General features: G+C 42.6%; 2 protein-coding genes across 2 annotated transcripts in view; both read right to left on the bottom strand.

The window, feature by feature from the left end:
* Positions 1 to 451: 451 nt before the first annotated feature.
* Positions 452 to 13,650, bottom strand: ano10b (anoctamin 10b). Its single transcript, XM_080761102.1, has 17 exons — positions 13,536 to 13,650; positions 13,338 to 13,433; positions 11,105 to 11,493; positions 10,769 to 10,942; positions 9,957 to 10,094; positions 7,930 to 8,046; positions 7,676 to 7,792; positions 6,912 to 7,018; positions 5,433 to 5,673; positions 4,771 to 4,953; positions 4,285 to 4,340; positions 4,079 to 4,153; positions 3,800 to 3,964; positions 3,396 to 3,587; positions 2,779 to 2,916; positions 2,479 to 2,595; positions 452 to 2,261 (listed from the first exon to the last, which is right to left on the bottom strand). The coding sequence occupies exons 3-17, from the start codon at positions 11,484 to 11,486 to the stop codon at positions 2,256 to 2,258; spliced, it is 2,208 nt and encodes a 735-aa protein (XP_080617228.1). The 5' UTR covers positions 11,487 to 11,493; positions 13,338 to 13,433; positions 13,536 to 13,650; the 3' UTR covers positions 452 to 2,255.
* A 4,992-nt stretch (positions 13,651 to 18,642) lies between these two features.
* Positions 18,643 to 26,550, bottom strand: part of fa2h (fatty acid 2-hydroxylase) — a 30,739-nt gene continuing 22,831 nt past the window's right edge. The window contains exons 3-7 of the mRNA XM_080760845.1: positions 21,719 to 21,861; positions 21,445 to 21,545; positions 20,555 to 20,727; positions 19,770 to 20,022; positions 18,643 to 18,764 (exon numbers count right to left, since the gene is read on the bottom strand). Of these exons, the coding sequence (XP_080616971.1) occupies positions 18,697 to 18,764; positions 19,770 to 20,022; positions 20,555 to 20,727; positions 21,445 to 21,545; positions 21,719 to 21,861 (738 nt within the window). The 3' untranslated portion in view covers positions 18,643 to 18,696. The remainder of the gene's footprint in view (positions 18,765 to 19,769; positions 20,023 to 20,554; positions 20,728 to 21,444; positions 21,546 to 21,718; positions 21,862 to 26,550) is intronic.

The following is a 26,550-nucleotide window of genomic DNA, read 5'->3' as shown; positions in this document are numbered from 1 at the left end:
TTCCTGGACCTATTGCCAACATGCTTTTCCTCCACAGCTCCCCCTATGAGCAAAACTTGTCCACTGAAAATGAATGATTGTTTAACTACACAAAACCAAACATCTTTTCCGTACACTTCTAACCAATATATCCCCTTGTTATCACCCAGTATGTTATGCTTCATTTTCTTTCAATACTCATACCAGGACAGGATACACAGTTCTTGTGTAACACCCCCGTTGAGAAATGCTACAAAAGCAGAACATCACGATTCATTTGTTAGATTTATGTACTGTGGCTGCATGTGACCCAGAAATTGAGACAGATCTTTCTTTTGACATACAGTACATTATATAATCATACTGTTCTATATTGTATAACTGGTGTTTGTCCCGTTCTTTCTTTTAACACAGTATATAAGGTACACAACATTTTCAGAAATACAAATTCATAAAAATACAAACACTGGTGGTCAATAAAGAACAACTGCTCTTTTATTTCACTTCATTAAAACGTACCATATAAAACAAAGGGAATATAAGGCAAAGAAACTGTGAATGTACAGTATTTTTGGCTTGGATTTAACAGACAACAAACCCAACTGAAATTGTATAATATACTTCCCTGTGTTTTGTGTTTCCAATTTTATTTGACTAAATTCATCAAAAGAAGAGAACACACACACATACACACACACACACACACACACACACACACACACACACACACACACACACACACACACACACACACACAGTGGTTAAAGTGCCTGTCCAACACTGCAGAGGTGCGCTGTGGGTTCAAATTCCACGTGGTGCATTCGGCTTTGTTGAGTGTGTTCGGGGAGGGATACTGTATTATAAATACTGCACGTATTCCTAGTAGTGTTGGGCTCTACAGTACGTCCTCCTGGTGGGGGCTCCTCACTGGCAGGTGAGTCAGTAGGATACGACAGCAGTGATATCACACCAATGTGTGTGTGTGTGTGTGCGGACGGACGAATAAACTTAACCTGACGCTGCCAGATGAGGGCGGTAATGGGGAAACATATTCCCCAACACAACACTCATCTGGGATCTCTGACGGAGTTGAGCTGAGTCAGATCTGCTTCGTACCGAACCAATCAGCGTGAGCTAAGGGCGGGATATGTGCGAAACCGGATGTGAAGCTATATAGACACGTCAATATGATTGGTTGTGTTTGCACGCCCACACGGTGATAGACAGACGCTCCCATCCAATCATCTACCATGTATCTTGAAAAAAAGGAACAGCCCCGTCATCGAATTTGCTTCTGCGATCCCAGATCCCAATAAGCTGTGAAACAAATTTGTGTAGCAAGCTTTTTGGATCTGGCAGCGTCAGGTTAGAATAAACTGGCATAACGAATAAATTGGGTAGAAAAAGGGGGTAACGTTTTAAAAGGGCACATTGGAGCAGCTCGGACAATAAGCCTTTTTTTATTAAGGTGCTAAGTATACAAACACAGTAAGACTGATGCGAAAAACGTCAGTCTTTCTGTGTTTTGATGCAGTCGGGCTTGTATACTTAGCACCTCAATAAAACAGTCTTATTGTCCTGGCTGCTCCAGTGCATGGCGTTCTCTACTTTTGATTGCGGTTGTGTATACCGCTCCTGTGATGCACTGGACCTGCCTTCGCTGGCCTGAGGCGTGGCAGAATTCCCTTTCTAGACTAAAACACTTAAAAAAAAATAAATAACATAAAATAAATAAATAAATAAATAATGTTGACACTAGCTCAGCTTGCAAGTCACCACCACTACATGTCGCATGTCTCCTTTTTGGGAAAACAACACTTCAACTCTATTGCAATTATCCATGATTAAATCTGAACAAATTGCACACTTCCAGAACCTACATTCCAAAACCGTAATATTGATTTTAAAGTGATGCATTCAATTAGCAATGTTGAAAACTCCAACACACGTCAGCTGCTGTAAATTATTAATTGCACTTGCTGTGAACCCGCTGTGTACTTAGTCACTGACTGTACATGTGAAACGAAGGTGCATTTTTAAACTGAAGCACAGTATATTACATTGTGACATCAAATGCCTTGAATTGTAGGCTATAACATTTGTGGCATAGTGGCATTCTAGCAGTCTGTGTGTATAGTGGACCTTATTGTAGGTCCTTTCTCCTTCTCTTCAGGGTTATGGGCCCAGAAAATACATGTGGTTCTGCTCAGTCGTATACTAGACCAGAATGAGAGAACAGAAAAGCACCATCTCATCCATGTGATGTCAGCACGTATTCAGAGCTGTAAATAGTTGGAGAAACAGAGACAGAGACACAGAAGGAGAGAGAGCGAGAGACAGAGAGAGGCCTTGTTCAGTGATATTCATCTGTTAACCGGGTTGAATTGTCAGCCCTGACAAATATGAAATGTTACAAAAATTAATTGATGATGTAGCTGTGTGTGTGTGTGTGTGTGTGTGTGTGTGTGTGTGTGTGTGTGTGTGTGTGTGTATTCTGACCTGCTCCCTCAGGGCCAGCATGGATTTGAACTCAATCTTCTGCCGCTGAATTCTGACCCAGGCCGGTTCATCTGGGATCAGGAACACCAGCACCATCTTGATCAGGATCAGAACATGCTGCAAAGAGAACATCACACTCAATACAACTCTTTGCATTTTTTTTGCCCTTTTCAGAAATTTTCATTAATCATTCATTTCCTCTGACAGATGTAGCTGCATGAGAGAGTTTAAAGTAGACGGAACCATGTCACTGTAATTGTGAATTCATATTTCCATGCAGCCTCTCCCCTCATACTGTACCTCCAGCAGGACAGCCAATAGCACGATATTTGTGCCACTGATCCCGCCGTCCTGACAGAACTGTCGTAGTTGTGGTGACAGTAGTAGCAGCCAACAGTTGGAGATGACCGAGACAAAGCTCAGAATCTCAAATGCTGTCTGAAACGAAAACAACAAACATAAGCAACTACTGAAGATGCCAAATGACAATTCTAATATAACCCAGCAAGCCAAATGACGTCATGATGACGTTATGATGACGTTCACAGCCCATATTATGGGGATGATCTTTACGTCATTTCCAGGACGTCTTCACCAGTTGAAATAATATAGCTTATTCTGGGCCAGATCTGACTAGTTATGATATGACTTAAGTTGATCTGGCCACGATCCGACTCGCTCTGATTCACCCAGGGACGTCTGTCTTAGTGAGCAGAATTGATGTTGGTTGAAAATCAGGTGATATGCTGGGCCAGATCTGACTAGTCTTGGTTTGACTTGATTTGGCCCCAATCGAGATCACTAATTCGTCCAGGTCCTTACCGTGCTTGCTGGGAATAATAATAATCTTTATTTGTATATTAGCAATTGATCTTCATTCAAGTCTTTTCTGTGTTTATTTCTTTTAGACCCCTGACCTGCCAGACTCCCATGCCAGTCACGGGAGCAGAGAAGGGCTTGCGGAATAGGTTGCAGATCTTGTAGGCATCCGACCGTATCTCTGTCAGATTGTTGATGAGCAGCAGCATGGCTGTCAGAGGGTACACGCACGAGAAAAGACTCAAATACCCAAACTGCACCAGGAGCTCAATGTACTCTGCAAACAGGCCCTGAAGCAAGACAAGAAATAGAGAGGCTCACTTGTGATATACTGTGAGGGTTTAGTCTACATAACAATATATTACACACACACACACACACACACACTGGAAAGACGTCGGGCGTCAGCTTCCTTTGGCCGCGCCTGTCGGCTCAAGTCTGTCCATGCTGACACACACACATGCACACACACACACACACACACACACACACACACACTCACTGGGAAGGCTGGCAATTTGCCTTGGTTCCTGAGTTTGTCCTCCTGTGGGTCGTCGTCGTGCTCACTCCTCCGGGGGGCGCTAATGAGTAGATCCACCAGGAATGGAATGACCACCTCTGTCACCTGATTCACCAGCTGGGTGATTATCAGTAGAGATGCTAGACGCTTCAGAGAGAGAGAAACCAAGATAGATAACACAGGAAGTCGGTCTTGCACACAGATGTTATCAATCATGAATTTGGAAGAACAAAGTAGAATAATTATATTAAGATGAATTACCTTACGAAGCAGGGGAAGATCCTGTTTGTAGAAAGCAATATGGAAGAGCACAGCGAAGGAGTTGAAGAAGGTAAACTGGGGCAAAGAGAAAAGAACATGATAGCTGAGCATGGCCCTTGCATTGTGCATTGAGTGGATATGTATATAAATAAAACATGAGGAGAGGAGAGGAGAGGAGAGGAGAGGAGAGGAGAGGAGAGACTAACCAGCAGAACTTTAGCAGTATGGTGGTTTTGGAAGACTGATTCTTCTCTGTGGTTCTCTGAGAGGAAAAGAACACGACTTTGATTGACGATTCATGGGTGTCACCAGCTACAGTTAGTTAGGTTGTGTGTGTGTGTGTGTGTGTGTGTGTGTGTGTGTGTGTGTGTGTGTGCGTAAATGGTAAATGGTGCATTTATATAGCACCTTCATCCAAGGCGCGTTACATACATTGTGCATTACATTCACCCATTCACACACACATTCATACACCGATTGCGGCGGAAGCCATGCAAGGTACCAACCAGCACATCGGGAGCAATTTGGGGTTCAGTGTCTTGCTCAAGGACACTTCGACATGTAGACAGGAGGAGCCGGGATTCGAAACGGCCGACCCATGGATCATTGGACAACCTGCTCTACCTCTTGAGCCACAGCCGCCCACTGTGGTGCGTGCATGCGTGCGTGCGTGCGTGTGTGTGCGTGCGTACCCCACTCGGTCAGGGATAGAGCTACGTGTCTATAGACATTCCCCAGTATGTTGGTGTAGACGATGTGAGTTATAGAGGGCATGTAGAGCAGGACTTGAGACAGCAAGGAGTCCCACTCCCGGTGCAGGCCTTGCGCCTGGGCTTCCCCCCAGTAGAAACCCAGCATACCCAGCACCACCAAGCCTGCGACGGGGCAGAGGAAAGAGAGGAGAGTCACTGGAATAAAACATTTTTAACTAAAATCTTTGCTTTGCACTGGAATAAAACATTTGGGGGTCGACGGCCTTGACATGAAAAGGTTTGAGCTGATATAGAAACATAGGTCTTTCAGAAAACTGTCATGATTTAGAAGACATTTCTAAAAGCAGCCATAGGTCTTGACTTAATGGGTTAATAATCAATCCCTATTTTGGGCAAATCATTATAGGCAAAAAGTTTCAAAAATGTAATCAATAAAACAAATAAATGAATAAAGTGAAAATAGCCAATTTACAAGCTCACAAAGTTGTGAGTGGCTCTATGTTTTTCTAAATAAATTTAGGGCACCACTTTGCAATGAATTATCACTAACACAATAATGGATAGTTGCAGCTGAAAGGAAGTATAGTTGTGCAACATAGTTGTGGTGGTGGGGGAATTTATCCAACTTAAGACGCCCTTACCTAAAAACAGCACCACCACAGGGAGAGACCCCAGCGTCACGCGCAGCTGCCTCTGCCAGTCGGGGAAGAGCGGCTCCATGCGGCCCGTGACGGGGTTGACCCCCAGCTGGCCGTGGAAGCCGGGCCGGGGCTCCGTGAAGCGCTCGGCGAGATGCCCGGAGCCCCAGCGGTAGGAGAGAGAGGAGCTCCGCCGCTTCCACATCTCCATGACCACGGTGGACCACAGCATGCTGAACACAGCCTGGGATGGATGGAAGAAGAACACAATCATCTTTATGTCACATCTCCATGACCACGGTGGACCACAGCATGCTGAACACAGCCTGGGATGGATGGAAGAAGAACACAATCATCTTTATGTCACATCTCCATGACCACGGTGGACCACAGCATGCTGAAGACAGCCTGGAATGGAGAGAAGAAGAACACATGTAATCATCTTTATTGTCACATCTCCATGACCACGGTGGACCACAGCATGCTGAACACAGCCTGGGATGGATGGATGGAAGAACAACACAATCGTCTTTGTTGTCACAGAAGTGGGTGAAATTCTACTTACTTAACCCATTCTGACCTGAGATCAGATTCATACGAGGTTTCCACTGGACAACACACTGGTCTGATTAACCCATTCTGACCTGAGATCAGATTCTAAAAAAATGTCAGTCGTTCTTCGATTTTTTCAAAAATAGCAGACCTACAAGCTCGTAGCGCGCCACTCGGTGGCGCGCTATGAGCTTGTAGATCTGCTATTTTTCAATAGCTAAAGCATAACATGATGCTGAACACCGAAATGGGTTCCCGTTCAGAATGGGTTAAGATTTTACTTGTAAAAAGCAAAAAAGCTATTACAAGAAATTGGTTACAAAAGAATTGTCTTATTGTCCTACTGCTGACCTATTTATCAACATAGTGAAACAACTAAATCTCCTAGAACTGATGCCCTATTCTTTAAGACTGCAGAAAGGGCTGGGTGAAAGAAGATGGGAGAAATGCATAGAGTATTTAGCTGGGGGGGGGGGGGGGCGGATATGGAGTGAATATGGGCTGTGTCTTTCCGGTTGTCAATGAATGTAAGGAATACAAAAGTCTGTAATATGTATTGTTGTTGCTTGTTGCTGTACATCCCATGACCTCTTTTGTTCTTTTAGTTTTTTTCTGTTGATGTTTTTGTTTTATTGTATGCCTTGTTTGTCTTGTGTGTCTCGTCTTGCATATTCAAAAATTCAAAAAATAAAGAGTTAAAAGTGGGTGAAATTCTTTTTTTGAGCATAGTTCCCATCGTGGTATTTTTTTCCCAAGAAAACAAAGAAAGGGCAGAAGAGTAGAGCGAGGGTTAGGAGATCAAGGCAAGAAAGAAAATGCAGAAGCTCGTTCCACACACAAACAGCACACTCGTAGGGTCTCTCTTAGTTAATTTACAAACAGCACAGCTGTAGGGTCTCTCTTATCTTACTGTATTTACATGTACAGTACCTGGATCATGTGGCCGCTGACCGAGAGCGACGCTGAGTCATCATCATCCCTGCTGCTCTGCTGCCCTGACCCGGAGAGAGACTCCAACGCCTCCTTCTGGACACCCGCTGCATGACGTTTGAATAACATGTCAGCATTAATTAAGTTGACGATTTTATTGTCACACAAATAATTGTGATTGACGTTTTAATTGTGTTTTCTGGGTTGAATTATTATTATTATGGAACATTATGAATAGAAATTAGGTTTCTGTTTGCCTGTTTGCCCAAACCACAGCAATGATTCGCCACGCAACTGCCATTGGGTATAATGGCTGCAAGTTGAAAATAGCTGCAAGTAGTTGCATTGGTGTGGTTTGTTTTGTTGCAAGGTTTTAAGGTCAACCACACCAATGCAACTAATTGCAACTAAATGAGTTGCATTGGTGCGGTTTACCCTAAACACCGTTTTGTCCCCTTTTGTGTGGTTTGCTTTGTAATGAAAAAGTGCACAGGGCAGATATGACAAATAACTGAAATATACCAAGAAACTACTGGCATTTTTTAAATAAATGAAATAGCTGATACACAAGCTTTCAGTGCTCCACAAAGCTTCTAGATCTGTTAATTCAGCTTTTTTTCTTTTTATATATGAAAACATTTCAAGCCACAATTATGACAATTATGACAAAATAATTGTGATTAGACGATTATGTAAAAAATGCGACAATTAACCCTACAGCCATGACGCACGATAGCACGAATACAGAAACACAGACACAGTACCTGAGAAGTAAGTGAGTGCCAGGCCTAGTATGGCTGGAGGCAGGAGAGACCAGGTGTAGAAATCCAGGAAGCTGAAGTAGAACGCCACGTTGCCTCCGAAATATGCCTGGACTGCATCTGAATAAACGAAGAGGCACAGATAGTACAGTATATAGTACAGTATACGTTCTCTGTGATTTAACCACCTGTCATTGGTCAATAATTTACAAAACTTTGCGTGCGTGCATGCATGTGTGAATGTTCCTCTTTCTTACCCAGTGGCTGTGCAAGCTGATTGGATGTGTACCAGGCCTTTCTGAGGGCCTTCAGTTTGTCCTGGTCATGGAGGGGAAACACGTCCACTATCACACCTGTCTGCTGCAGCTTCTGCCCTGAAATACAACATTAAGACTGCATGTAGGTCAGAGCCTATACTGTAGTATACTGTACGCTTAGGCCAAGACTGCCAAGTATGAAACGCCATGATTTGAAAGGACGAATGCAGGCTGCAAAACTCATTATGGGGCTATATTACAAATAAAAAGTCTGTCATCTTCCCTATCATGATGTTGTTTCATGAGTGAACTACAGTATGAGTGCAGTTTAAAAGAGGTAGATTGCACACATCCAGTTCTTCGCTGGTGCTGGACAAAAGGTAGTAACAATGTAGAAAAGAAGATAACTCAGCACAAAGATTTGCTCCACAGTGGTTTTTTTTTATTATAACACTGGCATTTTTCAGATACACAATGTTTCGGCCTTCATCAGGTGGCCGAAACGTTGCGTATCTATAAAATCCCAGTCTTTAAAAATAAACTAAACACTGTGGAGCAGATCTGTGTGCGGACTTCTCTTCTTTTCTACATTGAACTGTGAGTGAACAAAAAAAAGTAGCGCTCGTTTTCTCTCTCTAGCTTTCACTCAGACACACTCACTCTCTGTCTCTCTCTAGCTTCCTATCCCTCTTGCATGTGCCGTGGGCAGTAAGTACTTACAACTATCCAAATGGATGGTATAATAATTGTTGTGTGATTGCATGCAAAAAGGCATGGGGCTGGCAGGGTGGTACATACTTTTTCCGGTTGGTACATATCTATTTTTAAGTATGGTATCTACTATTGAGGGGCTAGCCCCTCCAATGCCCAGTTTTGTTTGTTTGGGTGAATTTTAGTGATGATTTTTATTGGCTGATCACCCCATAGCGACGATTTGATTGGCTGAGCAAAGTACATATTGTCGATTGTAAATTGTGTATTTAAGACGCCAATTGTGATTGGCCCGGGACAACATTTGTGATGATTTGATTGGCTGAGCACGGAATGTGATGTATGATGATGTATGTATGTACGTACAGTATGTATAAGAGCGCCCCTCACTTCACACGAGAGTGATTTTTAGATACTCGTACTGTAGACGCGGGCAGATGATAATAAAACGTTGGTTGCTAAGGTTGTCCCGATCCGTATTGCTATATTGCATCCAGCTTGTCTGTTCTCTGTTGTTAGGCTAACCGGCAAGCCGCATCCCATAGCCTGGAAGATTAGCTACGGTAGTTCAATATTAGGACAACCAGCCAACTTCATCAGTTGGCTCAGGCTGTTCCCAGATTGGTCAGTCAGTCAGTCAGTCAGTCAGTCAGTCAGTCACAACTGTTATGGTCCAGCCAGAGGTCAATGTGGGTCCTATAGTATAACTGAATATGTGTAGAGCTACAGGCCATTGACGCAAGGTTCAATAAACATACACACCCACAAGCACAATAACAAATGTGCACTAGTAGCGTGTACACAAATGCACAGGGATAACAAAATCCTGACTGAATGGAGATGAGAGAGAACTGCTGAGCTAAGCAAGCAGTACTCCTGTACACAGAGACCACCTGGCTACAGCAGCATCGGACGTGGCAGAGTTTAATGAGAAGGGAAAGCAATGTGTTCAGCTGTCTAGCCAAGCCTCGTAAACTTATTGTCTTGTGGGACCGAAAAGAAGAAGACCCGAGTGCTTGAGGGGTGCAGTTAACCTCTGTGCTCGTTAGTATTACAACACTTTCAATTATTATCATCACTATGATCACTATCTTACAGTTTTGACAGCAGAGAAACCCAAATCGGAATACAGTACACTAAGAAATGTGTCCAGATAGGGAAACAAAATACAAAATAGTTTTTGCTGTTGGCTACGGATTGCCTACTTAGTACTTACTGTACATACATAGATACTGTACGTCTAAGTCAGGTTTTGATGGGAATATGCAAAGCAGAGATGTTTGTAATCTACCAGCATGCCAAAGGTCCAGACTCACAGATGCCGTCTCGGTGTTGCAGGGTGAGCCTGTCGGACAGGCCAGGTATCCTCAGGTCCCTCTGAGCACGCAGACCTTCCAGTTCATACTTCACTATGTACTGCCGTTCTGCTAGGGTCAGGAACACCTGCAGGTCATCTAACATACACACACACAGTAGACTAGACTGTTAACCTCATAGAGATGTTGGCAAACGTTAACTTATAACTAGCTCTGGTCCATAGCTCTAATGCGTTGTATTTAGAGCTATGTTACTCTCAATGTCCGCCACTCGCATGAATGTAGAGTTGCAGACCAGGCTCTCCTCTTTAGCGTAAATAAACAGAACGTTTTTGCTACTCACCAAAACAAAGGCGGGTTGTGTCATTAGAAAGCCTACTTTCCTTAGTGGGAGCACTCTGAGCCCTCCACCACACGTATAAACGGTACTTTTTGGCCAGAAAGCGAAAGGAAAATATTCTCTATGAGGCAATTCTCTGGGCAATATCGGTATTAACTAAAAGTATTTTTTTCCCGGCCAAAAAGTACCGTTTATAGGTGTGGTGGGGGGCTCAGACTGTTTCCACTAAGGAAAGTAGGCTTTCTAATGACACAACCTTTCAAATATCCACATGATAATATTTAAAGGGACCATTTTGTAACATTTTCAAATGGCAGCTCTACCCACGACTTTGTGTGGTAACTATACAGGAAAAGTATATTATTTTAAACCATAAAACTATATGGCCCAGTTAGGTTTCGCTAATTTCCCTCGAGGATATACCAGCAGTAAAAGCAGGACTTAGACCAAGTTCAAAGTCGCTCCACATTACCAGTATCTTTAAAGTTGTCTCTGTCGTGACAGGAGAAGGCGGCCATGTCTCCGGTACGGTGCGTCTTACACAGGCCCAGCTCCTCAGTGGCACGCAGTAACGTACAGCGAGGAGCAGAGACTATGATGATGTCTCCACCAGCATCCTCACCAGGGTGGGCCAGCAATGCAGCACCTGGGGCAGGTAGAGAGGGATGGGTGAGAACAGGCGGAATGGGAGCAGTGTGTGTGTGACTGTGTGACTGTGTGTGTGTGTGTGTGTGTGTGTGTGTGTGTGTGTGTGTGTGTGTGTGTGTGTGTGTGTGCGTGCGTGTAGCTCGATTGCAACATTTCTCACCTCCCTCCTTCGCTGAAGCTTCGATAAGTTTGACGAGCCACTTCTTGGTCCCTTCTTGGACGAACAGTCCGAGCTGCACCAGAACTAGCGGCTCGACCTGATCTGACTCACAGCAAGGGCAGCTCACTTTGGTCCACCCTGAGGCGATGCTGCTCGCCCCTCTAGCTCCCCCCAGAGCCTCGTCTTCTGGACCTTTGGTCCACCCTGAGGCGATGCTGCTCGCCCCTCTCACTGCCCCCAGAGCCTCGTCTTCTGGACCTTTGGTCCACCCTGAGGCGATGCTGCTCGCCCCTCTCACTGCCCCCAGAGCCTCGTCTCCTGGACCTTCATCTTCCTGCATCTTCTGGGTAGAGTCACCACCGTCACCTTCAACCGAGGTCATGATGAGGCTATAAAGAGGTCAGAAGAATGTTAAAGATTAATACGTTTATTGATATTTTTTTTACCCGAACCCACGAAAGCTGAGAAACAAACTTACTTACATTTAAAAAGTATATATTTAGCCTTTACTACATATATTCTACTATGGTTATGAACTTATGACAAAATAAAGATATGGTTATGCCCACAGGAGCTCACGAGTAGCCACAGTATTTATTGCCTCACTAGACTCATGCCACTATTCTCTGCCTGCTGATTAGACCAGTTTGACTCTAGTTTACTGTATCGTATACCTGTTACCCCGCCTGTTTTTGATCCCTGCCTGTACCTGGAGGACTGTACCTTTGCCCAAGGCATTATTAGGCCCTAACGCCTTTCTACTTCAGCCTGTTTGGACTATGTCTAAGCTTTAGCCCTCTTGGATTTATTTTATTTTTTAGATTGGCCCTTTAATACTGACAAGGCATAATTATTTCTTTCAACACACACACACACACACACACACACACACACACACACACACACACACACACACACACACACACACACACACACACACACACACACACACACACACACACACACACACACACACACACACACACACACACACACACACACACACACACACACACACAATTAAGCAAGCACCCACACACACTTCAGTCGCTCTCTCAGTGGTCTGACTGCATTCTGCCAGGGGTCCCATGCAGGCGCCATGTGGCCTAGCCCCTTCACAACAACAGTCTTCAATAGACTGTTGAACTTTGTGTATTGAATCCTGTGCCTGCTTTTGGGTCCTGATGATCTGTTTGGTGTCCCGACAGGGAAAATAGCTTAAATAAATGTATAATAAAACATATTACATTTGGCATGAATAAGACAAAAATATTGTTTTGTATTCTATCCACTCTTGTTCTGTTTCACAACGATACGATTCCCTACTGTGTTCTGTTCTTCAAATACTCCATGGAGTGGTGGTTGTTATATCTGTGTAATGTTAGCAGGTGTTTATAATCATGCTGGAACAGACTGTTAAGCTTATACAGTAGAGATGAACAATAAAGTCATAGTTTTGTTGGCTAACATTATATCGCCCTGTTTAATAACGGGTGCCATATACCTACTGTACACACATGAGTTATACTTCCACCAGATAGTGTAGCAGAGATGTTATAGTACAGTAATTTGTTTTCATACAGTTGTATGTACAGTCTTGATTGTATCATTTTATATGGTACAGTATATTGCATTTATATTCACCATGACCATATATTGCTACTAGAGTGGTTAGAGAACTGAACAGATATTTGAATAGGCAGGTTACACAACAGAACATTTGACTACTGTAATAAATATGCTGCATCAGTATCAGCTAGTCTAGATATGACTTGACTTCTACATTGCCATCTATGGTCTCATATTAGTGGGTATATCCAAATGAAGGGACAGAGTTGCATGATGGTGAACAGCAGAAATTAGAACATAGCATTTATTTAAAAAAAGACGGGAGTGCAGAGACAATACGTACACTGCATATTACACACAGTACAGCTAAGTGAGATTATGCATGGCCCCTGACTGTGCAACATCTTGAGGAAACAGTGGTTAAAGCGCGGTGTGCACTGCTTAACTTCCTCTGACAACACATGGCAGCTGAACAACAGTCTGTCTGCACTATAGTGACAGAGGTAGTGTGAATACGAATGTACAGTGAATGCAAAAGTGGTGTACACTACCACAGACTTATAGACCTAATCCTGCCTGAATAATGCAGCTTATGCAGCAGAGAGGAGGGGTAAAGTGAGAGAGAGGGAAAAGTGAGCATGACTCAGGAAACACAGTAGCCTACCTATATGATGATGATGATGATGATGATGATGATGATGATGATACTATTCTGATCCGCTGCAGTTAGTCAGCAGGTCCACCACACCCACTCCAGAGACTGGATCAACACAAATAAAGAGAGAGGGAGAGTTATAAATATATACTTCATCTCATGATCTGACAACAGGGAAACAGAAACAAGCCACTTGCATGCACTTACCTTGTACGTACGAGTGTGTGTGTGGGTGTGTGTGAAATGAATCTGTGAATCTGTAAGTGTTTATGGCAGGAATGCGGAGAAACTTCCCCAGGCTAAAACAGGGTGTGGACTGAAGGGCTGTTTGGTTTACATGCAGGCTCCTCCCATTGCTGCTTCTTCCTCCATGAATTCTACTGCAGCAGCCCCAGGTCCTACTGTCCTACTGTCCAACAACGCCCCCTGTCACACACACCACACCATAGCAGAAGAATCCAAGCATTTTGTAATGTAAACAGTTGTGCAGCAGACTCACGCTGCTGCCCCCTATTCTACGTCCGAGCATAGACATGGTAACGCCCCGCCTGTCTCTGATTGGCTTACCGACACTGCCCGTATTTGGGCTGCTCTGTAAACCCCGTCTCAGGGGAGGGCTGTGGGCGGTTAATCGATGGAGAAAAGGCAGGGTTTTTATTCTTGGAAAGTTTAGCATGCAATAATATTAGCCACTGTTCTCATGTTAATAATAATAATAAAAAATCTTTGTTTGGAAATTCCTACTAACAACACTACATGTTTAGGGAAGTGCAGGAGCTGACAGATTCTGTTGTTTTTAATAGAATCTTTTCACTGTGACAGACATGATACTGACATGATACTACATGATGCTGACCTATCAGCACTATCATCTTCGTTAGTTTACTTTACATTTTCTATTAATGTTGGATTCATGTTAAATTTGTTAATGTGTAGTTTACTTTAGTAAACTTGACCTTTGGTGTCAAGTTGCATTACTGTTTGTGTTTATTGTGAAGCCATTCCCAACACAACAGTGATCCCCAGGACCTGATGGGGACCACTGTTGTGTTGGGAGAAGGGCTATGATTTGTGCTTTTGTAATACTTGCTAATGCATGTCATGTTTCTTTAACCAATATAGTCCACGGACCACTATCCATGGCATAATAGGCCTGCAGGTGGTCCATGGGGAAATGTTTTAAAATATATATTTAAATAAAAAGCTGTTGTTCTCTGTGTTTAGCTACAGTGTATTTAGTTTTATTCTTCTGTACAGCACTTTGTAAACTTTGAGTTGTAAAATGTGCTTTATAAATAAAGTGGATTGGATTGGACTGGACTGGATTAGGCATTTTGTATTTCTGACATAACTTCAGAATATAATCGACAGATAAGTAAAAAATAATAATAGTGACAGATAATTGTAAATGTTCCAGATGAATACAAATAAAAAAGGTATATAAAGGAGTTAAAAAACTAAAACAAAAAACAGTTATACTTGTTGTTTAACAAATTATTAGGAGTATCTATACTTGTCTTTGACCCAAGTACTTTTTTTTTATCTGAGATGTACACAAAGTGCTCTGTTTAGTCCGTTCAACTCATGTAACTGTGAACAGTCACCACCACCAGGCTAGTTATGCACATCATAAATGATGTATTGGTGTTTCAAAGGTCATTGGTGCACGTGTCTTTTTATGACTTGCTGTACATTTCTTACTGTCATGTAAGGTTTGGTTGTGTGGATTCTGCATTGGGATGACTTATACTGTAGTAGGCTAACAGCAACTCAGAATCTGTGAAATGAGAATTATGGGGACAAACACACCAGCATTTCAGAAATAGACCGACATTTATTCACAAACACATTTGCATTTGTATAGACATTTATATAATTCCAAAATAAAAGGTTAAAAATATATTTTGTGGTAAACAAATTTAGTCAACGTCATTCACGCTGCATAATTTAGCAGGGTGTTGCAACGTTTCATTTTATTCAGATAAATATTCATAAATAAAAATCTATATGCACTTTTTCCTTCCAACAGCCAGAAACATTTTTCTCTTGCAAAGCAGCCATCATAATGTTTCCCCCCCCCCCATAATTATGCTTCATTATTGTCGCCATCATCATCATAACAGATTTACGTCATGACTTGATAGGCGATGTAAATTAGACAAAAGATTGACTATTGTCGTTGGGGGGGGGGGGGGGGGATAGCTTGTGAAACTTCATCTTCAAATGCATTGGCCCTACCCCCATGGGGAAGCCTATGGCTTCTCCCTAGACCTTTTTCGGATATCGGACAGGACATGAGCAACGGACACTCAAAAGGAGTAGAAAAATAAAAAATAAAAAATGGAAACTATTGTGTGCTATGTATGAACTGTACTGTATGTCCACCATTCCGAAAATAAAACTGAACTGAACTACTAGAACACTATCGTTTTACCCTTAGTGATACCAAAGCCATATATTATTACTCCTTTGATGTTAAAATAAAATAGTAGTTAAGAGCCCAACCCAACAAGTCTTTGTGGAGCGGAGCCCCTTAAACCCATTTAGAAGTTGTTTTATTAGGTAGATACAGAAGGATTAAACCTTGTCTAAATCTGGAATTACTTGGTAAATCTTTGTGTAGACAAGATACAAAAGTAGTCTTATTTCTATGGTGTGTGTGTAGGCCTACTGTAGATTGTCAGTGCAAAGGAACATTGATCAAATCAACTTCATATAATATGCACTCTTCACAGGAAAAGATCTGAAATTATGAAACACAACTTTTGCCCATTTGTTACATACAAATGCATGTATAAATAGTCTCAGGGTCCAATTCAAGCGAAGATGTTGGCAGAAGGCGGTAGAAGTTCATAGAACTCTACATCTGCATGCAAATACGTTTTAATTAGGTTTAGTGAGCTTAAACACTTCAATGGAATGTCAAGAGTGTCTGAGGATCCGCTGGCCATTATCAGGACCTCCTGCTGTACAGTCAGATGCCTAATTGATCGTCATGCTGTGGGGATCTGTAGGGCAACCTCAAATACCCTTATCCTACGTTAATTATGAAAATGAAATGATTATTTTTGTAGCGTAGCGCTGAGATCCCTGCAGCAGGAAGTCTGATTAGGCCGGCCTCATACCTTCAGCTCTGCCCCTCTAATATCTTCATTCATCTTTAGCTGCATTATAATATCCATACACATACATACATCCATACATCCATATATCCAGCTTATCATCACAGAGGCTTGTGTAATCACAGAGAGTGGTCAAGTCTCCTCACCTGTGAATTTCTTGTTTTTTTTTTCTTTTTCCTTTTTTTGGTATAAACTCTGCTCTTTTAAAATCTTTGTTGTAATATATATATTGACAAAAGAATGAAAAAGAGATTGAAGTAAGAAATATTTACAGTTAATCTGAACTCTCGGTAGTTTCAAGAAGGATATATATATCAACAGGCTTGAAAAATATACATCTCCAAAGTGGCTTCAAAACATTTAGAATACCGGAGACATGTCTTAATGGTGTGATCTCACAAGGTCAGGGTATAATAAAAAAATGTCCAAGATGACACGCAAGTTTAAATATAAGTTATCAAATGCCCCTCAGTCCATCCAAATATCTGAAGCCAATATCTTCTGTGTTTCTGTAGAAACACAGTTTCTTCATATGACAAAACACAGCGTCTAAACCTTCTGTAGGATGTTACACTCCTGCTTTTGAAGCAGTTTGTGTTGTAGCAGCATTGCAAGCTAGTTTAGTGGTGGCCACTGGCCAGTGAAAGAAACAGTAGCTGGGGCATATTTGGACACTACTAAATAAATTCTATAGACACAGCTGTTGTTGATGAACGTTTTTCCTGAGTTCAAGAATATTGTGTCAAGAAAAGGGAAGTCATCCTGTCCTCAGCTTACACTTCAATTAATTCACGTGTGCGTGTGTGCGTTCGCGTGTGCGTGCGCAAGTCTGTGTGTTTGTGTTGGCCTCTGTTGCCCCGGCTCCCATCTCTGACATGATCTCTTGCTCTGATTGGCTAACAGTTTAAAATTGACACATTTACACAATGAAGAGATTTAAATGCAATAGGAAAGAGCTCCCACCAGTGTGAAAAGAGACGTTGGCTATAATTGCAGTGGATTCCAAACCTTCCAGGTTCCCAAAAAAGATTAGACGTTTGCACGGAACCCAAACGCACAACGCATTGATTTGTTTCGCATTGTTGAGCTTGTAGATCGGCTATTTTTATGATGATAAATGATGATGATATGATTATTATTATTTTATTCATGGTATGTCTAATGCTGCATTCACATGGCATCAGGCAAAATCAGGTAGATGGCAAACGGCAAAACCTGCTCGACGGCACGGAACAGTAAAAAGATTAAATCTTTTTAACATCGATGCCGTTTGCCGTTTGCCGTTACCGTCGCCGGTTCTGGCTGCTGTGCCGCCATGTTCCGTTTACCGTCCTGCTCCCGTCCACTAAAAATCACAGATTTGTTTGTTTGTTTTAACAATTATAAAAAATATTTTACTTTTCTTTAAAAAAATATAAATATATCCTACATTTATATAAATGTAGTAAAGGAAAATTGTATTTTTACTCGAGTCGTGACCCAGAAGAATTGCTCCCACAAATGGGTCCCGACACACTGTTTGGGAGAACAGTGGGCGATCGATATAGTGGGCAATGTGGCTTATAATGTGTCAGAAATGTATCACTTTGCTTTGATATGTTTTCTTTGTTTGTTTGTTAGTTAGTTTTTGTGCAAGGGTTGCTATGGCCAGTGGGCTGGTACATGGGTAGGGGGGGTTAATGGTTGGAGTCCTGTGCTCCTCCTCTGTTCTAGAACTTCTGGTACATAGGGTAGGGGGGTACATAGGGTAGGGGGTACATGGGTAGGGGGGGGTTAATGGTTGGAGTCCTGTGCTCCTCCTCTGTTCTAGAACTTCTGGTACATAGGGTAGGGGGGTACATAGGGTAGGGGGTACATAGGGTAGGGGGGTTGATGGTTGGAGTCCTGTGCTCCTCCTCTGTTCTAGAACTTCTGGTACATAGGGTAGGGGGGTACATAGGGTAGGGGGTACATAGGGTAGGGGGGTACATGGGTAGGGGGGGTTGATGGTTGGAGTCCTGTGCTCCTCCTCTGTTCTAGAACTTCTGGTACATAGGGTAGGGGGGTACATAGGGTAGGGGGGTACATAGGGTAGGGGGGGTTGATGGTTGGAGTCCTGTGCTCATGGTACAGTACATAGGGTAGGGGGGTACATAGGGTAGGGGGGGTTGATGGTTGGAGTCCTGTGCTCATGGTACAGTACATAGGGTAGGGGGGTACATGGGTAGGGGGGGTTGATGGTTGGAGTCCTGTGCTCCTCCTCTGTTCTAGAACTTCTCATCAGGGATGGCTGTATCGAAGGGATGGTCCCAGAATGTGGAGGTGATTCCAAACCCTGCAGAAAAGGAACACAACAGAGACCAGTTAAAGCTTTCACAGTGTCCCTAAATTTGTTTTGTTTCCTACATCTTGTTTTTAATTATTATCATTTCAAAGGAAACAATTTCATGAATTAAAAACAAATTCAATGAATTTCTTTCTTTCTTTTTTTTCCAGTATTTTCCAGTAGAAATCAAAGAAAAATCAAAGAAATCCAATGTGAAAACAATGCTATACTTTCACTAGTTTGGGTCCTGGGCAAATATCTAATCTCTCTTTTTTCGTCTCGACCTGAACAGTTTAGGAATGACTGTTGCTGTAAATTGTGCCACACCCACTGTATATGGTGACTAGGGATGGAGCTCCATAACCGATACCTGAAGAAACCCGATAACAAGCTTATTGAGTACCCGTTATCAATAAGATTTGGGCTTATCAAGCCTGTTATCGAGCATAGAAAAATGTAATCATCCATTCTGGCACAAACAGTGTATACTGCCAACCAGCACTGCCCGGGTAAACAAAATGAAACTTTTAAAGTGACTGTACACATATTAACCAGTTTCTTTAATATTATTGGTAAAAAAAAGGTAAATTGCCTTCCGTCTGTTAGAAACCTACTGTATTTGATGGTAAAAGATTCTGTTCAGAAATTATTGTCTCCCGTCTTTCCACAAAATAATAGAAAATGTTCGATAGTGGGCTCGATAAATACCCGGCTCGATAAGCCTGATCGATAAGGTGCTCGTTATTGTCATGGCTGGCTCTTGCCATGACAAAGATGAGGAGCAGGAGACAGTCGAAAGTTGAACAAAGTATATATTTATTGTAAAATAGGCCTAGACATTAACTTAAATAACTGAATTTAAGTTATCAAGCAACAAATCCTATAAGGATTAAAACTTAACGAGCTCCATCCCTAATGGTGACCCACACACAGATGCAGACATTATGTGACCGGTTTCTCCCTTTCGCTCTATATCCTCCATCAGCCCCGTCAGTCTCGCAGGGCGTTCCTCACCTGCCCTCGGGTGCTCGAAGTGGTGCTTGACGTGGTAGGCCTTCAGGCCGTACATGTACGACCCCCTCTGGGGCGAGCCGTAGTGAAGGTAGTAGTGGATCATGTCGTACACCACGTAGCCGCTCAGCCCCCCGACGAACACGGGCAGGCCCAGGCCCTCCGGGAGCGTCCTCAGGAGGAAGAAGTAGAACGCCGCCACCACTATGCCGGCCAGAAACGGAGGGAAGACCAGCCGCGAGCCGTCAAATGGAGACTGCGGAGAATGGGAGATACCAGCGGAGAGAGAACAACAAAATCCAGGGTTATGTCGAGCTGCTCGGTCAACGAGGATTGACAAGACATTGTTCAAATAAAAACCCAGTGGGGTTATTAGTATGGAATATACAATAGTGGTTTTCAACCGTTTTGTCGCAACGCATTATATGAGCTTGTATATCTGCTATCTTCAAAAGATTTTTATACATTTGAAAACTTGAAATGGGACATTCTGCATACACCCATATACATAAAAAAAAAACTTTTGGTGTACAAACTGTATTGATACTTTAAAAAATAGGAATTAAAAATTCCAAAAAGGTAGCACATCCAAAAATTAAACAAGCGGGGGACAAGGTACATTTCCATTTCTTTATTGGCAAACACCAAAAAGTAACGCTAATTGATACTTTGTATTGATCTTGAATTCCGGACTTTAATTTAAGTATTTCTATATTGCGGTAGGCCTATTTGGCACCTTTACTTCAGTAAAACATGCGAGTACTCATTCCGGTACGCACGTACCGTACCTTGTGGTGCTGCCCATGCAGCACGAAGTGTATGGTGATGAGGTAGTAGTTGTGGGCGGGGGGTTTCAGGTGGAAGACGAAGCGATGGATGCAGTACTCGATGAAGGACCACAGAAACCACCCCGCCATGAACAGCACGGGGAAACTGTACACAGGGATCGGCACCGAGTAGTCTGGGGGACACATGCATGCACACCAAGGGTCTTATTATCAGGCGTCATCAATATGGCCGACCGTACACGGACCAATGTGAACGTGGCAAAGACAATTGTTTTATTTTCTTTTATAATGTTCTTATTTTTAATTGATGAATGCCAGGTCTCCAGGTTTTCTTCAGAATATGCATGACACTTAATTACTCTGACACTAATATGGCATTAGGAGTCCAACTAGTGGTTCTCAAACGTTTGATTTGCAAGCAGGACCCCTTAACTCTGAGAGTGTACAAATGGAACCGTATGTATGTATTTGGTTAAAATGGGTAGGGTTTAAAAAAAGGCAAGAGTTTGCTCTGGTGCACTGGCCTAAAAGTGGGTCCTTAAAAACTGCTAAAACGTCTGAAATGTATGTATGTAGGTGGGTATGTATGTATGTGTGTAGTATTTTAAAAGGGGGGGCTTTTTAGTAAAAAGCCCAGCCCATAAAACCTTCATATATTTAAAACAAATCCAAAATAAGGTTACCAGTGAAGGGCAAAATGCCTATTCACTGGGGACTATGCAAGGCAGAGGCGTCCACCCCCCTGAGTCCAAGTTAAGCTAGACCGCATACATGTTGTGTATGTACATGTATACATTGTGTATGTACATGTATACATTGTGTGTATGTATGTATGTATGTATGTACTGTATGTATGCATGCATGCATGCACAGTAGGCATTGTGTGCTACCTGAGGTGAGGCTCAGACGTGTGGATTCCTGTGCTAGGGTTGTACACCACTGCCAGCTAAAATAAAACACGATAGGAAGCCACACTGCTGGCACCCAGTACCTGGAGAGAGAGAGAGAGAGAGAGAGAGAGAGAGAGAGAGAGAGAGAGAGAGAGAGAGAGAGAGAGACAGTGATGGGGAGAGAGAGAACACAACATTTATTTAAAAAAAAAACATACATTATGTATCCTGATGCCTTGCTGAAGGGCTTCTGTCCTTTGAGTTGGTATCTTACCAGGGAGTCTTAGTGGTGGCCTCCAGAAAGGGGTTTCCGAAGAGTCTGATTGGCCGATCGACAGGCTGGTGGACCCATGTGTCATAGTTCTCTCCCAGGAGGCCCACCTGCCATACCAGGGGTTTGTGCCAGTCCACCAGATCCTGGCAAAAAAACAACAACACATTAAGTCTGATATACAGGTATATGTTTCTGTGCTGGAGCCAGTGAAACATACCTGTTAACTAAGCTACTCAATATTGCGTCAATGACCACAGATTGTCTGCCATGACAATAGTGTCCACAAGATGGCAGGAGAGAGCTAAAGATAGATAAAACATGTGTAAAGTATGTGTGTGTGTGCATGTGCTTTGATTGATTCATTTATTAACAGTTTGCAGAATTACAGTACATTTCAAGTACAACTCAATACAAAAACTGTTAACTGTGAGTGGACGACACCATAAAGCATTACACTTGTTTACAATAGGGCCCACCATTTTCAATTAATCAAAACATTTAGAGACGCACGAATATACACAACTATAACAGTCAAAACAGGAAATCATCATAGGAGGTAAAAAGGGAAAATAAACATATACAGTGAGGGAAAAGGGGTGGGTGGGGGATTCAGATTTTACGGGGGCCAGTTTCGAATTGCAGCCGTCCGTAGGTGCCCTTTGAGAGCAGTTTTGGGTGGTGGCCTTTGCATGTCTTAATGACTGTGGGTAGGGCGTTCCACATTTTGGTGGCATAGGAGCGAAATGAATTTAGTCCCTTGTTTGTGCCGAATCTGGGTTGCACATGGTTTGTTGAACTCCCTCTGGTGTGTGTGTGTGTGTGTGTGTGTGTGTGTGTGTGTGTGTGTGTGTGTGTGTGTGTTCATGCACCTGTGTGTTTAGAGAGAGAGACACAGGGTGCAGATAATCAGCTAGATATCAATCTTTGGTTGATGCTGTTGTTGCCAATAATATCAAAGGACTAACTTTGTGAAGTGATTCCATGTAGTTGTCACTTTTTTTTATTGAGATAAAAAAAACAACTACATGCAAACAAGGTACAAAAAAAAGGAAAGGAAACAAGAAAAGGTATGACAAAACCACATTCTAATCTATTACTGGGGTTAGTTCACTTGACTATAGTACAATGTGAATAAACAATGCAAAACTCACCAGCGGGTATTTCACTATTCAATGAATGCAAAACCTGCTGAAGAGTATTTTACTATTCATATCATTGTTCATACAGGTCAATGCCCATAACAGCGCAAAAACAATCAACCTAGTTTGAATAAGAACGTGACATTTGCCATGTAGGACTTGCGTTCTGTGTGGCTGTAGAGTAGGCTTACTCATGCCACAGTTAAAAAAAGAAAGAAAAAAATGTATATTTGGGGCGAATTACTCCCACAAAGAGAGCTCTGTGTGTAAGGCTTAGAATCATAATCGTATACCTACAGTCTGTTAATTAAGAGTTAGAAGCCAAAACATTAAACCATTTTGCTGCAACATTTATACTTGGTTGCGATTCATGTCGTGCCCTAAAATAGCCGATCTACAAGCTCACAGTGTGTCACACTGAGAGGCGTTGCGGCCATACACAATTACACACTGTAGAAAAATGTCCACAACACTAGCATTACTCTCTAGAGACCCTGAGGGGGTTTTACACTGAACAATCTTTCACTTACCCTTGAGCAACCACCTAATATTTGTTTTGATATATATATATATATATATATATATATATATATATATATGTTCTCAAACATTTTCATGTCAAGGACTCCCAAAAATATATGTAATTAGCCACCGACCCCCATCTGAAAATATGTTGTTCCAGGGACCCCCCAGAAGCAAAGATTTGAGTTAAAAACGTTCGCTCTGGAGAATATATATTCAAAGATTTGCGCCACATTTACATTTTTTCCCTCCAAAATAGCAGATCTACAAGCTTGTAGATCTGCTATTTTTCAATAGCTAAAGTATAACATAATGCTTAAAACACCAAAAGGGGTTCCCGTCCAGGGTTTTAACAGACCTTTCTGTCATTCACCAATTCTAAATATTCATGCCGTGACCCAAAAGAGAAATTAGATGTTTGCCCAGGACACACAATGTGTGAAAATAACAGTACAAGCTAAAAACGCGCGGCTTTGTGCCGCGTTGTGAGCTTGTAGATCAGCTATTTTCACTACTTAACATTTCTTTGATTTATGATTTTTTGAGATAATATAATTAAAAACAAAATGTGGGAAACTTTTTGTTGTGGGACCCACAATTGGTCGCACTGTTTGGGACCCACTCTAAAACACAATTATTATTAAGAATACCATCTGAAAAAAAGAAAATATATACTGTATATTAACTGTATTTTGTTTTGTTTTGTTTTTATTAAACATTTTCCATTTTCATTACACATCCCCCATCACCCCACCCTCCCCAAGGTACCAATTATCGTTGCAACAAGACAAGACATTTCATCAGTTAGTTCGACATCTCACCACATATTTATAGGCTGCTTGGCTGGTAGACTTAACAATAAGATTGAAAGTAGAAACACACACACATGTCAGGTTATAACGATAAATGGATAAATCAGAACAGGTCAGCTCCATACATGGAGATCTAAGGGTGGCAGCGGGGGCAGTGTCTTCAGTGTACAGGGAGGGCCCAGGTAGGGTCGGATCTACAGGGTTTGATGAGGGCCCAGGTAGGGTCGGATCTACAGGGTTTGATGAGGGCCCAGGTAGGGTCGGACCTACAGGGTTTGATGAGGGCCCAGGTAGGGTCGGACCTACAGGGTTTGATGAGGGCCCAGGTAGGGTCGGGCCTACATTTTCGGGCCTGTTGAGAACTCTTTTTGTGCAGCTGCCGGCGCAGCAACTTTGGGGCAGGTCCGACTAGAGTTTGAATGGACAGGTATCAAAAGGGAGACATCGAAGAGGAAGGACGGGTGAGGAAGGATCAACATATGGAATGTCAGAACAGGTCAACTCCAAATATGGACATCTAATGGTTTGAGATTTGATGGTCAGATGTAGAGTTGCTGGCCGGCTCCATATGCAGATCTAGGTGATGATCCAGTCTTCTCCATGTATGGCTATCCAGGGTTTGATGAGGTCAGTGTTGTGCTCTTCATATATGGAGATGGCCATATATGGAGTGTGTCAAGAGGCGTGATGGACTGATGGCCATATATGGTAGCATGACGTGTCACGAGGCGTGACGGACTGATGGCCATATATGGTGTTATGACGGATGGACTGAATGGCAGACTGATTGACAGGTTTTGAATAGTAATCTGTGACCTGCAGTGGAGCGCGTCAGTGAGTTCAAGTTCCTTGGTAGACACATCGATGATGATGATGATGGTGAGAACAGCCCAGCGTATCATTGGAGGTGAGCTTCCCTCCCTCCAGGGAATATACGAAAGCCGATGCATGGTCAAGGCTGAGCGGATTGTTAACAGCCACAGCCTGTTTGAACCATCTAAGCAACCGCAGCCAGGCAGAGACTATGGAACACATTCTTTTTTTCCCCCGCCATCAGACTTATGAATAGACATTGAACACTACAAGGCCCGGACTATATGGCCGGATATATGTCTGGGGCTAATGCAATGGCTTTCTGCACTTTTACACCTGAGATCTTGACACTAGACTGTCGCTGTTGTATGGGTTTTTAACGCACAATGAATGTCACGTGCCTTTTACTTTGTAACTGGTATTGCTGACAATAAAGTTGAACCTTTAACCGTAAGTGATACGGGAGGCTTCCAGTGGGGGGTGTAAAGATGAGGTGGTGTGGTTACACTAGCATTCACCTCCACCAAGGAGGGTCTGTCTGTCTGTCTGTCTGTCTGTCTGTCTGTCTGTCTGTCTGTGTGTCTGTCTGTAGTACATTTCCAGCAGGATTTGCACAAACCATTATGCAAACATTATTTGTTGACCTACTCCCATGATTTAAAACATATGTTTTATAACATCTGAACAGATTAACACAACTCCACCAATCCACCATGTGATTTAAAAGGTTTTATAATGGACCCAAGAAGGGAAGAGGTCACACGTTCTAGTTAAGGACTGGATTTGTTCAGAGTGTTCACTGAGTGTTCACTTTAGAAGGGTCAGTGTAGAGACAAAGGGTAGAGAGAGGGGAGACATGCAAAACATTACGGGAGTCCTCACGGCCTGAAGTAGAACAATGGTCAGTGCACTGACTGACTGAGCTACACCGTAGTTAGAAACATCTTACTAATGTGTGTGTGTGTGTGTGTGTGTGTGTGTGTGTGTGTGTGTGTGTGTGTGTGTGTGTGTGTGTGTGTGTGTGTGTCAATATCGGGTGTCCTTACAATACCCAACTACGGTGTAAACAAGACAAACTGGTTGAGTATGCCACTATATCATCAACCACTACAAAGATCTGACACCTGAAATCTGTCAGGAATGTTTTCCTAGATGTATTGGGGATGTTGTAAAAGTTCCTTGCAATTTTAAAGGTCGCATTCTAGTAAAGTGATCTCACTTTCTGAACTCGCCTGACTGTTCTAGATACTATTTGCCATTACTGAAGATTATTCGTCAAAAATAACATTGTGTCAATATTTCTAGGGAAATCTCCCCACAATATTGATTATCAAGGTATTTGTTAAAAGATATCATGATATTGTCCCTATCATAACTGTGTGTGTGTGTGTGTGTGTGTGTGTGTGTGTGTGTGTGTGTGTGTGTGTGTGTGTGTGTGTGTGTGTGTACGTGCAAACGAGCATGCAAGCATGCGCATGTCTCTCTCTCTGTGTGTGTGTGGTGTGTGTATTGTACGCGCACACATTTTTTGTCTCACCCTCCTGGA

Source organism: Protomyctophum bolini (genome assembly GCF_963924005.1).
Source record: "Protomyctophum bolini genome assembly, chromosome: 4".
NCBI lineage: Eukaryota > Metazoa > Chordata > Actinopteri > Myctophiformes > Myctophidae > Protomyctophum > Protomyctophum bolini.
This window is presented reverse-complemented; position numbering and strand designations above follow the sequence as displayed.